Source organism: Schistocerca cancellata, chromosome 2 (genome assembly GCF_023864275.1).
Source record: "Schistocerca cancellata isolate TAMUIC-IGC-003103 chromosome 2, iqSchCanc2.1, whole genome shotgun sequence".
Classification (NCBI taxonomy): Eukaryota; Metazoa; Arthropoda; class Insecta; order Orthoptera; family Acrididae; genus Schistocerca; species Schistocerca cancellata.
In genome coordinates this window covers 544,497,370-544,512,773 of record NC_064627.1, presented here as the reverse complement: position 1 = coordinate 544,512,773, position 15,404 = coordinate 544,497,370, and the positions used below count along the sequence as shown (strand labels likewise).

The window sequence follows — 15,404 nt, the reverse complement described above, 5'->3', positions numbered from 1 at the left end:
AAAATTGCAGCAGGTGATGAAGTACCAATTTCCATGATAGTAAAGACTGCAGTGTTGATTGCAGAATCATTAGCACATATTACAAATTTGTCCTTTAGTGAAAGTGTGTTTCCTTAGGAGCCATTAGAAGTAGAAACAGACACAAAATAGAAAACTACAATCCCAGCAGTTCTTACTGCTTTCTTCAAAATGTAGAAATGGATGACAAGGAGAGTCACTGGTTACCTAAACAACAATGAACTTTGGAAATTTAATCAGCTCGGTTTTTGTGAAAAATACTACACAGAAACTGCAGTTATAGACTACACCCACAAAATAACTACAAATTTGGAGAAAAACAAAAGTGCAGTTGGAATCAATTTAGACCTGTCAAAACCTTCAGTAGTGCCTGCCAAGAAATGCTCCTTCCTGTAATACCTATTACAGGGGGAGCTAACATGTGGCTTCAGTCATATTCAAATAAAAAATAAGGTTAGTTTCAAAAACAAAAGAAGAGACTTTAGGAGTACCCCAGGGCAGCATCTTAGGGCCACTGCTTTGCTCATAGATATGAATGATTTACAGTTACAGTATACTACAGCCACAGTTGTATTATGTGCAGATGACATAAGTCTAATAGTGAACGATTTTAAAAACTCATTACACTCCTCTACTGATAAAATTCTAAGAAATATTAAGACTTGGTTCAGAGCAAATAAACTTACACTGAATGAAAAAAACAGTCGCATATAGCTTGGTAAAATGATTGAGGGTGAAGACATTAATCTACAACTGGATAACAGATTAATAGAGAGAGTGAAGTTTGCAAAACTGTTAAGAATGCATACAGTTGAACCTAACAATTAAAAGCCTTGTAAGATTCCTTGCACTGACTTTACTCAACTTGTTGCACACTGAGAGTTGCATGTTAGAAGGCATTAGAATGGCTTCCTTTGAAATTTTCATTGTGTTTCCTCATGTGGAATAGTATTGTGGGCCAGCTAAAAATCTAAGTAAAAAAATTTTTTATCCTACAAAAACAGGCTGTTTGAATAATCACCCACACTCCAACACAAGTTCACCACAGACCTCTTTTCAGAAAATTACGAATACTTACTCTGCCATTGATCTATAGGCTATATTTAAATGTGTACTCTTAACCTAGCAAATCTAAGCAACCCTCACACAAATGCTGTCAGAACTGTATCATAAGGAACAGGTTATTACCTCCACATAGAACAAATAAAAAGAGGACAAACTAAGAAGTATGTATGTTATGTGGGTATTAAGAGCTACTATACACTGCCTCAATACATTAAAGAATGATACAAATTTTAAACTAGAACTCAGAAAATTTTTAATTGATAAATGTTACCACTCATTAAATGAATATATGGGATATCAAGAAAAGATTTTATCAACTAATCTCCAATATGCATAATGCACTTGTGTGATAGATCCTGTGAGAAATTTCTATCTTCATAAATTTCAGTTAATACAACACAACAGTACTATCTAGATTACTATTTATTCTATATGTGGTCTTTCCAGGAAAAAAATATTATTCACTATTCACACGCAAAGAAATTGTAATTTTCTGGTATATATTGTAGGCAGTTTTATTTTGTACATTCCATAGTTTTAATTCCCTTGCGTGACAAGTCCAATATCGTTTATGTAGTGACATGGATGCTGAATAAATTAACTGTACAGCACAGCTACTATTCTTGTAGGCACATCGTTTGGACAATCTTGAGATTTTATGGTTAACAGAGAAGCTAAATCAGCTGGTGGTTTGCTATATAATTAGAAAGGAATTCCTACTAAGAAATGAAGTTATTTATAGTACTTCAGCTACTTCGATGTCACTGATTTAAAGATCTTGCAGTGATATACATTTTTCATTACTAGCTTACGTATTTGCATTCTTGTGAGCACTGAAAACATTTATGGGACGTATTGTTCTTTATTGTTCCCAGATTATTTTTTTGTGTCATAAACACTACCTCGGTTAGTCGTATTAGTTGAAGACAAATTCACACTGGCTGTCATGTCACGTCACATCAACCATTCCACAGTGAATTTCAAATGGCGGGATTCACACAAGTTGTCAACTGACTGTTACGTCACGTCACGAGACGTCAAGGTTTCTCGAGAAGAAAGTTTTAACAGTGTCATCCTCTGTTGACATCGGAAATTAACCAATTTTTGCCATGCTCAGGCATCATATTGTAGTTTATTTCGTTTCTTTGCTTCTTCTTAATCTTTATTTTCTTACTGTGCTTTATTTTCGTTCAAAATTGCAATTGTTCCATGACAAATTGAGTATTTTTTCCATAGAGTGCTCTTCCACAAGCGAGGTCAGATATCTAAAAGTGAGAAATTCTTTAGGTTTTGACAGTAACAGAAGAAACCTGATGTTCACACTGCATATAAATAAAAATATAAGCTGTTTCTGACATTATTGGTTACATAAGAAAAACACAATGAATAAGGACAATAGGATCTATTTATTCCCTTATAAACATAGTTTAATGTGTTAGTGTGTATATATTTTCACTAGCAAATAAATGTCGATGGTTTAAAATGTTGTTTCACTTCTCAGCATCTTACCACACAAAACTGATCGACTACATACGTTATGAAGTTTGCTTTCATCAGGAATAACCTTTATCGTTGTTGGTTCCTCAATTAGGATACTATACTACAACTTTTTGTATCACGGATGGTAACTCATAACCTTGCTTTTACCGTTCTGTACTGGGCTAGGTGAATCGACGTGACGTGACAGCCAGCGTGAACTGGCATAATGACTGTATTCCAGACATAAATTTCGTTATGTCGCCATAGTAACGCACCGAATCTTTGATATCAACGGTGTGCTGGATGTGGTTGTCCATGGTTAACGGTTTTTGTCGCTACTAGAAATCATAGAACTGAAACAATTTACTACAAGTTCTCCTGTTTTCTGAATCTACAGCTGTGTTCTTGTGATCTCTAAATGATGGACAAAAGCTCTTCTTATCTTCCTACCAGGACCTTCGCTGCGGCAGAAGCAATTGAGGTAAGTACCGTTATTTTTCGCACTAAAATGAAGCCAGAGTTATACAATTCGAGGATTAACGTTAATGATTGCGTAAAGGTGACTCTTACATTTGCATATGAATGTCGACGAATAAATAATAATCGAAGGGGCGTCGTCACAGATTACATTTCAGGATGCTATACGGGCTGATTATAGTATCTTTGGTGTTTGGCGTTTATGGAGCCGAGAATATACGTTATTTACAAATTTGTTTGCTAAAATTGCCTAATTTGGCTGGAAACAGTGTTTTTAATAAGTGTTTACAATCATACGTGCTAATAGCCTGATTGTGGAAAGTCACCAGTTTCGCTCGTAGACGTTTTAGTGACGTGAAGCTTTGTGGCGTCTACCGGCAAGAAGATTAGACAAGGTAAGTCGTTCTGACTTTTTTACGTAGTGTTATTAGTTTGTCTTATAATATTACTGTGAGTGCTACGATAAATAATTAAGTTAATAATCGGGTTGTACACAGAATTCCTCATTTCTTTTTAGAGAGAAGTGCTACAGTTGTAGAAATGGGAAAACTGCAAAAACACCAACGCAACTTACAAAGCGTAGTGGTGTCTCATTTTTCTCACTTCTACATTTGCATTTGCACAGAGGCTGCTATGTTGAAACACATGCCTTTGGGTAGGGTGAAATTGATGTAATTGCATGAGAGTTAACACCGTATAGTTCCATTGGATAATTAAGTTCCCACTAATATGAAGAAATGAAGTACGGAAGTAAGAATGTTCTAGATCTATATGGTTGTTTAATCATAGTCTTTTACACTGTTGCCCTTTTTGTTATCTTAGTGATATTTACAGTTACTTTCAGTCTGACAATTTTTAGGTAAAATCTCAAGTATCTAATACGTTGAAATTAATCACAGTTTAGCACAATACAAATAAATTTAAAAGACAACTTTGCTGGCGACCCATGTCGAATGGGTTGAATTTTGAGACAGAATATCATGGTGACCCAGAAAAATTACTTAATACCAGTAGATGTGGTAGAAGTGCCCCATAAAGTTATGCATTCATTGAGTTCTGTGCCAAGTTACTATCAAAGAGTCAGCTGCTGTTTACTTGCTCCATTTGTATATGATATATAGATGTGAACATATTCAGAAGCTTTAGATTGAAGGTGGTCACAAGGGTCATTCGTGCTGTATCAAGCCATGCTGAACTACTGGGCCTCAGTATGATCACACTTGTGTGTATATCTGTTTGGAAACTTTAAAGGGCTTGTTTTAAAGATGCTTTTCTTCCAAGTGCAATACATCTGGATAACATTCAATGTATTCTTGGAGACAATTCTCTTCAGCCCAACAGTTGTCTAACCTAGTAGTGTTTGTGGTATAAAATTTATTTGTATGCCACCAAATGCAACAAATCTGTCAGGTACTAGATGTCATGTTCTTCAGGTGTAGTAGACGTGTACCATGAGGCGTCTGAGGTGAAGGAAGTATCAGCCAGTGTTAGTAAAAATGTGGAATGCCTTGAGGCAACAAGTATACACAATTTAAAGAAAGGTTTGTTTCCACTTTTGAAATTTTTGAGAAGGATCTAGAAAAAAATACAGATTACAGATAGTGGTGGAAGATGAAGAAATAAATTTTGTGTATGACACTGACATCTCAGTAGGGTGTGTGAAGAATATATATTTTTCACTTTCGCTCATTCTTAGTTTCATCAACATAATTGAAGTACCACCAGACATTGTTTTACCAATTATCTTGAACATGGCTGAATGAAAATTCATGAACTTTCAAGGATTTTTCTTTGATTTTGTTTCAGTTCACTAATAAATTTTGATCTCTGAACATTTGTAGTTTTATAATTTTCATAGCAGTGTTATGATACAGATACATTTACACATTTAATCAGGTATTGTATAGCACTAGAAAATTGATGTTTTGATTAATGAGATTAAAAGGAATAAGGAGTGCTTTGTATCAAGCAAATAAATCAGTGACATTTGATTTAAATCCATTGAATGGTCAGCAAAACCTGATAAGTTAACCCAAGAAAGATTGTGTGAAGTTTGATAATGAAAGTGTGTGGTTTATTGGTGATTTTAATGTCCACAAAACTAATACTCATGTACTTCTGTTTTTCTTAGTAGAGTAGGTACAGCTCACTTCTTGATACCTACAAAATTAAATAACAGCTATGTCATATTTGCTGAGACAATTACTGTTGCTTTTGGTGTTGATATGTTAGGATTTGCTATCTAATTACATGTCTTGCTATTGATGTAGGCCTACCTATGGATGCTCATTGACATAGATTTTCTTTTTGTGTTAATTGCTGTTATCAAGCATTTTTATTTTCCTTGGTTTGTTGTATGGTTTACATCATATTTGCAGATTCCAACTTGTTAAGTATTTCAAGTAATTTTTAGTATACATTCTATGCTCTTCATCCTTTATCACTCATTAAAATGTCATCTTACAGGGTATCATACTGTTGCCCCCACCCTTAGAAGCTTTGTAATGTGGAATACTGCATTTCTTTCAGCTAAGTCTTTGTGGAATAAGTGTTGTAGAGTAGTATTTTCAAATACGACACCACTGCAAGCTCAAATTTGTATGGTTCAGTTGCTGTATTAACATAGCCGATGAAAGAACATGTCCCTCGCTTGAACAGAATGTCTGAAGGGCCTGTGTGACTTAAAGTGGATATGATCCATATACCAAACAGTTCTGTATTGTGATCCTTCGCATTGCGTCTCAGCAGTCGGAACATGTTTTTAATTGTGAGTTTATATGCTATATTTTGTCGACCAGATAACTTCACTTCAGTAAAATCATTGTATGTTGCAGGAATATTGTGACTATATATGTAATGAAATTATTGGAGGCAAGGCTCACTGCAAGGATTAATAGGTGGGGTGTCGTAAAAAGAGTGAGTGGTAGTCTAAGAGAACAGGTGGTCTTGTAGGCTTAATGGTTACTGATTAAGCAGTGCTGCTGACCTATATTATTGCTTGCTTCACCTCATGTAAGTTATGGCTATATATAGCACTGTGGTGATATCACAGAAGGTTAAGGGGAGACACCATTGTGGAGAGGAGGATTCAGAAAACTATACTGCATTGAGTTGTGAATCCTCTGTTAGATAAAGAAAAGAACTTCTGGTAATTAATGAAATACATTACTTCACTGCAGCAGAAGATATTAAATATCACAACTATTTCATACAGTGTAATGTTTCCTTCTGTTGAAAACACAGTTTCAAAAACTGGTGTTTCAGTACACCAGTATGAGTATACCAGGCACAGCTGTGGGAAATTTTTGCTCAACCCCCAACTAACGATCGTGGAGTAAAGAATAACAATAGCTTTACGCATTGATTGCCGTCCCACTCTTGTCATTTGCCACCATGATTGCTTAAGAACCCTGGAATCCAACCATACTGTGGACTGTTGTTATAGCTTAGTTCAAGTCCTAACGCCCACTGTGCCCTTTGTTGCTATTTGGTTTTTCAGAGTTTACACTGATATTCTGTGAAATGCAAATTCTCTCAGCATTTCCTACCTCAACAAGATCTTTATAATTTGAGAGCAGACCCCATGCTCTGGTTAAATTGAAATCTCCATCCCTGTTTAATAGGCTTTCTGACACTGTTATTTCAGTACACTATTTAATTATGCTCTTGATGTTTACAACACAATACTGGCCTCATCATATTGTGCTCAGCAACAGCTGATTTGCTTGAAGGTTGTAGTTGGGTGTGCAGCTGATGTTCCTTTCATCTCTGCTTGACTCCTGATAGTCTGCCTCCAACTGAGACATTGGAAATTCATATGGGATGCAATACACATCCACCTTTCAGCAGTCTGGATCATTTTTAATATTACAACAAGATTTTTTATTTTAGTTGAAGGGAGTGAAATACGTTGGATGCTATGTTTCTGTAGGAGTCTACTGATATTTTTGGATGATGGGCCAGCATAAGGTAGATAAACAATTCTTCATTTCTTACATAGTAATTTCGAGTGAGAAGATTGCAAGATGTATTTCACTTGCCATGTAAATGTAAAACATTGGCATAAATGTGCACTTTTACTGTACATTGTGGATTTTAACAACTGACAGGCATCGGAGGAGTGCTACAATGTACACACACCAAGTTCCGCTAGGTTCATTTTAGCTGCATGTTTTTACTTGTGGCAAACCTGCTGTAATTTTATTTTTGATAAACCTGTGTGGAATGTGCAATATACTCTCCACTAAAGTATTAACATGGCGAGACTAGTGAATGCACAGTGGAACACGATGGACAACTAAAAGAAAATTTAAATATGTGAAGATGACAGTCTTACCTGTTGAAACAGGTCAGTAAAAACAGCTTTGAATGTGATCTTGCCATCAGAAAATTTTCTTTAATATTTCCAAGTGTGTTTTGAGATTTTGTAATGTGGTGTCAAGTGTTGTCATGCTACATCATCACATTTTCATGTCTGTTGCTATACTGTGGCCATTTGCCTTCAGTGCTCTGATCAAACCCATCAGTTGCTTTCAGTAATGATCTGCTGTGAATGTTTCCATCAACATCAGTAGCTTCAAAAACGTTCTTTCTTCCAGCTTCATACTGGTGTTAGACATCAAAATCATGCATTCCGAACTGTTGAAACCGTCTCTGCACTTTATCACTAATAGGTGCTTCACCATTGGTCGTAGCCAGCATTTTATGAGCCTCAACAGCAGATTTTTCATTGGAAAGCAGAAAATCAAAACTTCCCACAAATGATGAGAATTGGGCTCGCAAGTTGAATATTCAGTTGAGAACAACTTTTTAAAGCAATCACAGATTGACTAATATTTTGACAGTGTTATGTTTACAAATGTCTAAGCTTATTGTATGACAAGACCAACCACCTACACCACCACTTGCCACTACTCTCATCTGTTGCAAATCAGTATAAGCAAAGTTGTAGACCTAATATCAGATACGAAGATCTTCATCACCTTTGTGTCACCTCCTGGAGAAAGGCAAAGTTCTTGTTGTGGCCAATGAAGATCATTAACAACTATCACTGGTCCTTTGAATAGTATATCATGGTCATAAACAGGTTGTGTATTAATGTGACAACTATTGAATCTCTTTAAATGTGAAACCAGTATGATTTGATGCAAAAATGCTAACTGTTACTGTTGGATGGATGGCAGTATGTTAAAAGGACCCAGCTTGGTAGTTAAAAGTTGCTAATGCAAGCTGCTACACAGAAGCCTATCCCAGTGATTTCTGGTTCAAATCCTTATGATGGAAGGTACTTCTTTACCTAGATGTTACCTGGTAAGAGGTCAAATCATACAGTATTTGAGCTCCAGAATGTTCACCGAAGTCCTAACCTTGATTCCAGACTTGTTTAGTTTCTCCCAGCATTCACATGTAGTGCAGATGGGGTGACCCATCAGACGTTGACATTAAGTTCGTTTCTACCTTTGGTGTTTTTTGAGAAGTCTAGGTTTTCATTCAGCAACTTGCTTAAATTCTTCCTTTCTATCATTCCGTACTAATCCATAACATTAAACTGATCACTAGAGTGAACAGATGTTCACTTGATACAAATAACTGTTCATCACTTTAAACATTGGGACAATGCAGTTGTAATCTGCATGCATCAAGATGTGGACAAATAGGCAAGCTTCTTAATGACTCCCTCCCTCCTGTTGCGTCTCTCTATTACATGATGTCAAGTATTTGACAAGCCTGGCATTTGGGAAATGTGCTATTGGTTAAACTTACACATGTTAGATTTATTTTATAGCTTCTAAACTATATTTTGCAGGTGCTGACATGAATGGTGTGAGAGCTGGAGACTGGGTGTGCCCAGATCCAAGCTGTGGCAATTTGAACTTCGCACGTCGAACAGCTTGCAACAGATGTGAAAGAGAGAGAGATGGTGGACCAGGGGGAGGAAGCAGCAGCAGGAGACGGAGGGGTGCTGCACCTGAAATAGGACGAGCTGCTGCTGAAAAGAGTCGTGGCCTATTTAGTGCTGATGACTGGCAATGTGGCAAATGTGGAAATGTAAATTGGGCTCGCCGCACTGCTTGCAACATGTGTTCTGCTCCACGTGTAGCTGATGAAGCTGAAGAACGCACTGGTCTTGGAGGCGGTTACAATGACCGTGATGTAGTTGAGTATGTAGAGCGTGACAGCGATTCAGATGGTTATGATGAATTTGGACGTCGTAAGCGCAAGCGCAGGGGATCCAATAGAGATTCCGACAAAGGACGCAGTCGTAGTCCTCAAGAGGAGGAAGACAGACACAAAAAAGGTGATGATGAAGAGGAAGAGGAGGAGGAGGAAGAAGATGATGATGAAGAAGAAGAATCTGGAGATGAAGGGGACTTAAGTAAATACGACCTAAGTGATTGGGGTGTAGACTCCAAGAGGAAGTCACGCTCACGTTCCCGCTCACATACGCCTGGGCCTCCAAAGAGAAAGAGCCCTGGACGATCTCGCTCCAGGAGTCCAATCAAATCCTCTGAATCAGTGAAGTGAAGTGTTCCTCTTTGATACTGTACAGTCTGCAGGAGACTGTGTTCACTGTCTATACGAGCAGAGGGTTGCATAGAATGTTTGTTTCTGGACAAGATTCAACTTTTAGGTTACAAGAGGTAGTCTTATTCAGTCTCATATTCTGCTTATTCTGTGAGCATTCCATTTTTCTTTTCCCAGAAATTAGCCATTGTTAATTATTGTTTGGCTTATGGACTGCAGGATACTGACTCTCTATTCTCATTGCTCATCTGAAAGCATTGCATCTGTTAAAATGTTAGAGAAATTGTAATTATGTTTTATTGTTGATTATGGATAGAACCACTTGTTCTAGTTCGGCACCATTCTTCATGTGGAGGGCTTAATGAGAATAACAATGCATGGAAGAAAATTTATTTCCAAAGACATCATCTCAAATCCTTCTCAGCCTGAAGGCACTGTGTACTCTGTAAATAAATGTACAACCAATGATGAACTGTCAGTATGTTTAATGATGAAATAATGTGGCGTAAATTTGAAAAATCAAGTGCCACTCAGTGTTTTTGTAATAAATTTTTATTTGTAGCATTAAATGCTTGTTGGCATTTCGCTTCTTTTACCTGACGGTCATTGGTATATTGTGATTTGCTGTCATATTTTGTAGTTTAGAATGCATCATTTCTGTTGTATGCTTCTGAAACGAACTGATGTATAAGAAAGATTGTATCTATATCAAATAAATGTGTATGTGTTGTGAGGAGGAACAATGAATGGTGTTAGTTGTTCCCATTATTTTTATTAAATCTTTGAGCACATTTTTCAGAATTTTTGACTTTTCACCCAAAATATTTTATGGAATAGACCATTTAATGATCTATCTGTACCTACACAATGACTTTGCAGATAATGGTGTAATGTGAGAACTGTTGTTGTAATAAATCTTACATTTTTTGTAATGTAGTAGAATAAATAATAAACTATAATATATACTGTACAAGTTAAAGTTATCTGGACTTTGAATCAAACTACATGTCATACAATTACGAAGCATCCCAGGTAATTCCTTTTGTGAGGCTGGTTATTTGTTTAACAAAGAAGGTGTTTACATTCTTTACAGTACTTTTTTACTTTTTTAATGTGCTTTCTGCCTACTCCCCCACCCATTGTCCTCTCCTGCCCCCTTTTAAATATGTCTTTCAAATAAGATGTATCCACTGCCAAAGAGACAAAATCCGAGTAATTCACTTAAGGTGTCAGTAGAAGCAGCTGCCCTTTAGAATTCAACATCTGGTCATCTGCATGATCTGGCAACAACACAGAATGCAGAAACATCTATCAGAAGTGTTGCCTCCATCACAAGCTGTCACTATTGTATTAGCTCATTGTATATTGGCAAGTGTTGTACAGTAGCTGCAAAGTCCCAAGTTTCATCCACTTATTTCTTTATTTTTAAACCACATTTCGTCTGTCTGCTAAAAGTATCAGTTTGATGGCACCTCAAAGATAACCAGTAATAGCAAAAACCTCCCAGAAACATTTCTTCGAAAGAACTTGTGGTTGCTTGAGTGTCTGCTCATAATAATGGCACCTTTCAGCCAGCCACCAATTGGTGGCAGTGGGTGTCTGCTTGACCATTGATACATGGTGCACCTTGGGCACATTTTGAACTGGTATTGAAAAGGACAAACATGTTTAGGTGTTGTTTTTCTGTGCAAAATAACTTCAATAAAGCAAGTGAACACCATGCAGTAACACAACGTACGTAGGTTGCTACGAGTAAATTTATCAGTTGTCCCTTTCTTATTTGAAGTTCTAATACTTGTCTTGCTGTTATGTATTGGATTTTGCATAATTGAAACTTATGAACTTCGTTCAAGGTTTGTACAAAAAGTTGAAACTGGAAAAAGGTCTGATACTTGCAACATATTGTTAGCTTTGAGTTTAATAGAGTGAAGTCAGCTCAAAGCATTTAAATTGTGTGTGTAGGTGAGTGTTATCCGATAAATCACATTATAAAAGGATATTCGTGGAAGTCTTGATACTTGTCATATGTCACGAATTACTATAATTAAACCTTCATGCTAGTTTTGCATTCCATACCAAGGTTCAGAAGTCAGGTGTAACAGTAATGTATGCTTTAATGCATAGTAACAAAAACCATTGGGGTGACTTTTTGCTCAAATGTCATTAGTCTCTTAAGAAGGGCAATGTGAACAGATTTTTTTCCATCTGGTGGCACAGAAAGGATATTGTGCACCACCATCTGCTCCACAGGGGTGTATCTATAGCAGCCAGCTTGAAACCTGACTTTACATCTTTAACTTTGAACCAGTAGGTTTATTTATGCATAGACTAAGATATTACGCACTTTGGACTTCAAAATGATCAGAATGTAAGTATTGGTCTGTGTCATACTGAAGTAGTATGAAATAGTGGATGTTTGTGTAGATGCATAAAGAAACTGTTCATAAATTATTCATTGCCACAATGTCAAACAAAACAGGTACAGTACTGAAACATGTTTTGCCCTTACTCTGTGGGGTGCTGAAAAAACGAGGAGACGTGATGCAGAAATTTTCTTAAGACTTCCATACCAACTTTTGATCTGGCTGCTTTGTAGCTGTGTCACAGAATAGGTAAAAAGCTGCCTTCCATCAAAATTATTACTGAGAACCAGTGAAGCGGGATCCTGTTACCTCAGAGTTAACCAACAGTTTCAGCATTCATCTCTCCCTTATGCTCCATTGATGGCCAGGACAGATAAATTGCAAGTAAGAGATGAGATAAGTTGCAGTCTCTGTTTGGAATGACCTTCCTGGACTCAAAACAATGAATTGATAATGATGTGCCACACCTTAAGTGAAAATCCTTCAGCAGTAATGACAAGAAAATATCAAGTTAATTTGACAGGATACTTCTTTACCAATTCAATCAGAATGCAAAGATTTTGCATTGCTTCCCAGGTTCAATTATACTGCCAGCAGGTAGAATGTTTCCCCAGTCAGTGCTTGGTTGAGTGGGCTCGGAAGCGAGTACAGCTTGCATTTTAAAGAAGCAGCTGCCAAGGACCAGAATACCAAAAGTGTAAGCCAGTGAATTTTATTCCCATTTCTGTAACAGCTTGGTCAACCCATTGTTTCTTGGGGTTCTCTCTGTTTTCAGTGTACTAATATAAAAGCTCTGTGACATAGGCACTTTTCACTTTAATTGCAAAGGCATTAGCAGCTATTGTATTGCAACCATTACAAATAAATGATACTTTTTGTTCTTTTGGTATTTATACTCTGAATGGTAGTTTTGCTTAAGGCATCACTCTCGGCCTTTTGCATTTTTTGATTTGGAACTGTATGTAGTGCGTAGGTTACCAAGACTCTGTGGAGTTTACATTTTTCAATCAGATCAATGGTTTTTCCATTCGATTCGTGTTCCTCTGTTTTGAGATTGTGACAATGACAGCAGTCTTAGTAAAAATGTGTTCTGAGCTTGTAATGATCAAAAGAGGTGTTGCCTTCTCTGTGAATTGCATCTGGTGAATGAGCTTTTCAGTTTATAGTAATAGTGTTACGGATTCGTGGTGTTTATTTTGCAGTTGGTCCATCTGAGTATTATGAGTTACTGTGCTCTATTCTGTAACCTAGTTACAGATATGGGAATGAAGATTGCTGATTCATATCTTTGGTGTTCTTGCTCCCAGTGGCCAAATCTTTCAGATGCAAGCTGTACTCACTTCCTTGTCTGCTCAGCAACATATTGCCTTTGGAATCTGATTCTTCCTGCTGGCACCATAAAGGAAACACAGCAACAACACAATATATCTTTGGCAACTTTGTAATCATCCAGTTACTTCTTTGGCACAGAATTATCCAGTAAAATTCACTTGATATTTCCTTGACATATTCAATGAATAACATAATTGATTTTCAAACAGTGTGACTCAGGGTTATCAGTTTTTGATACTGAGTTCAGGAGTGTAGTTTGATATGGAATTTGCAGCTAATTTCATCTTTTACTTTACGATTTATATGTCTTAGCCACCAGTGAGGCAATAAGAGAGAGTTAGTTACTAAAGCTGTTTGCTGGCACTGAGGTAACTGGATCATGCTGTTAAGTAAAGGCTGTGTTGGTTCTTGGTTCCAATACCTTCAGAGGCCAGCTTTTTACCTATTCTGTGATAGAGCTACAAACAGCCAAATCAAAAGTTGGTAAGGTAATCTTGAGAAAACTTCACCATTGTAAGTCTTTTCCCTACTTTCAGTACCTCAGTGTGTAAGGGCAAAAAACTTATAATACTGCACATTTGTTAATACTGTTTTCTGCTTCAGCCAACATAATTTTTGGTTTTTGGGTATGCACAATATTATGTATGAAATAGTGGAGCTGAATAATTCATGAATTTCTTTATGCATCTACAGCAACTACTACTACATTTCCCCACTACTTGAGCATGGCACAGGACAGCATTTAACACTGGTTGTTTTGAATACCAGAGGGCGTAATATCGTACTAATTCATGTTGATTTGGACACACTTGTATTGCATGCACTTCCTTTTATTAAAAATATACTTCTACGGTAAGGTTACTGTGGTAAGTTGTAATTTACTTGTATTTGTGAAGTTTATATTTTAATAGCGTTTTTCCATTAGTTTATTGAACACAGCAGTAAGCAGAAGATTTAAATTAACTATCAGCAATCTATTCTCTCACATCGCCTAAACAATCTGACAGTGCTCAGATAATTTAGCAATCCAATATCTGTAGAAACTTACTGGCTTTTCTTAAGAAGTTGACACAAAGACATTATAACTTGTCACCAGTGACAATATTTCGTAGGAATGCTCAATGAATGAACTAATGATGTTCAAGCCAAAATTCAGTAATAGGACCCCATTGATTTTTGTTGCTAGTGAATGCAAATGTTGCATGAAGGGTAAACAGTCGTAGTTCATCATGTATGCCAGCTATCAAGACTAACTGAATGTGGAAATAGCTCATGCCAGAATGACCTTTCTTGAAACAAGCAAAGTCTTTTCTGACTAAATTTATCCAATAGCACTCTCCCCACATAAGATACAAATATTTCAAGCTACTTCAACCACCATTAATCCCAATGCTAACAATATATTGCAGATGTTAGGCTTTCTCTTCTTGTGACTACTTTATAATGATTAAACAAGATTCATGAGCTTGAAGTATGAAAAATCTAATACATATCTGCAAGAGAAATACTAGGACTTCAAACAAAAAAATGAAAATTGAGTAAATCACTCACAGCAACCTGCATGGTGTTAACTTGCTCAAAGTTATTTCATGTGTAAAATCAAATTGCAATAATAAACAATTATTGGCTTGCCAATGCAAGATCAGAAACATCCCAAAGGCATGATTTGTTGCAATCACCTAAGTGGATGCTAGCCTGCATCAGATGACATGTAGCTCATGATGGTTGTATGGTGAAGAAAAACTCGAGCATAAACTATTTTGATCTTGACACAGGTGAAGCAATTTATCTTCGGGTTTCCATCCGACTGATACTTGTAACAGACATAAAAAATGCAGTTTATAAAATAAAGAAATGAGTGGACTGAATCTTGAGACTTTGCATTTACATTGTGTGACGTTTATCACTAGACCATGAGCAGGAACAACATTTCCTCTAGAGACTTGCATTTCCTACAGTGTTGCTAGATTGTGCAGAAGACTAGACTTAAAATTTTGAGGGGCAGTCAGTTTTATCAGCAACTAAAGTGAACGATTCGGACTTTGTCTCTGTGGTGGGCAGATTTCATAACAAAAACTGTACATTTAATCTGTGTCATAGTTGCACACTCAAATTTCATTTTTAGTAATATATTGTTTTCATAAA

At 36.6% G+C, this 15,404-nt stretch overlaps 1 protein-coding gene across 1 annotated transcript; it reads left to right on the top strand.

The window, feature by feature from the left end:
- Positions 1–3,214: 3,214 nt before the first annotated feature.
- LOC126146670 (zinc finger Ran-binding domain-containing protein 2-like) lies at positions 3,215–10,613 on the top strand. The gene is made up of 2 exons (XM_049915636.1): positions 3,215–3,434; positions 8,846–10,613. Exon 2 carries the CDS (start codon positions 8,854–8,856, stop codon positions 9,562–9,564), a length of 711 nt encoding a protein of 236 aa, XP_049771593.1. The 5' UTR covers positions 3,215–3,434; positions 8,846–8,853; the 3' UTR covers positions 9,565–10,613.
- Positions 10,614–15,404: the final 4,791 nt, after the last annotated feature.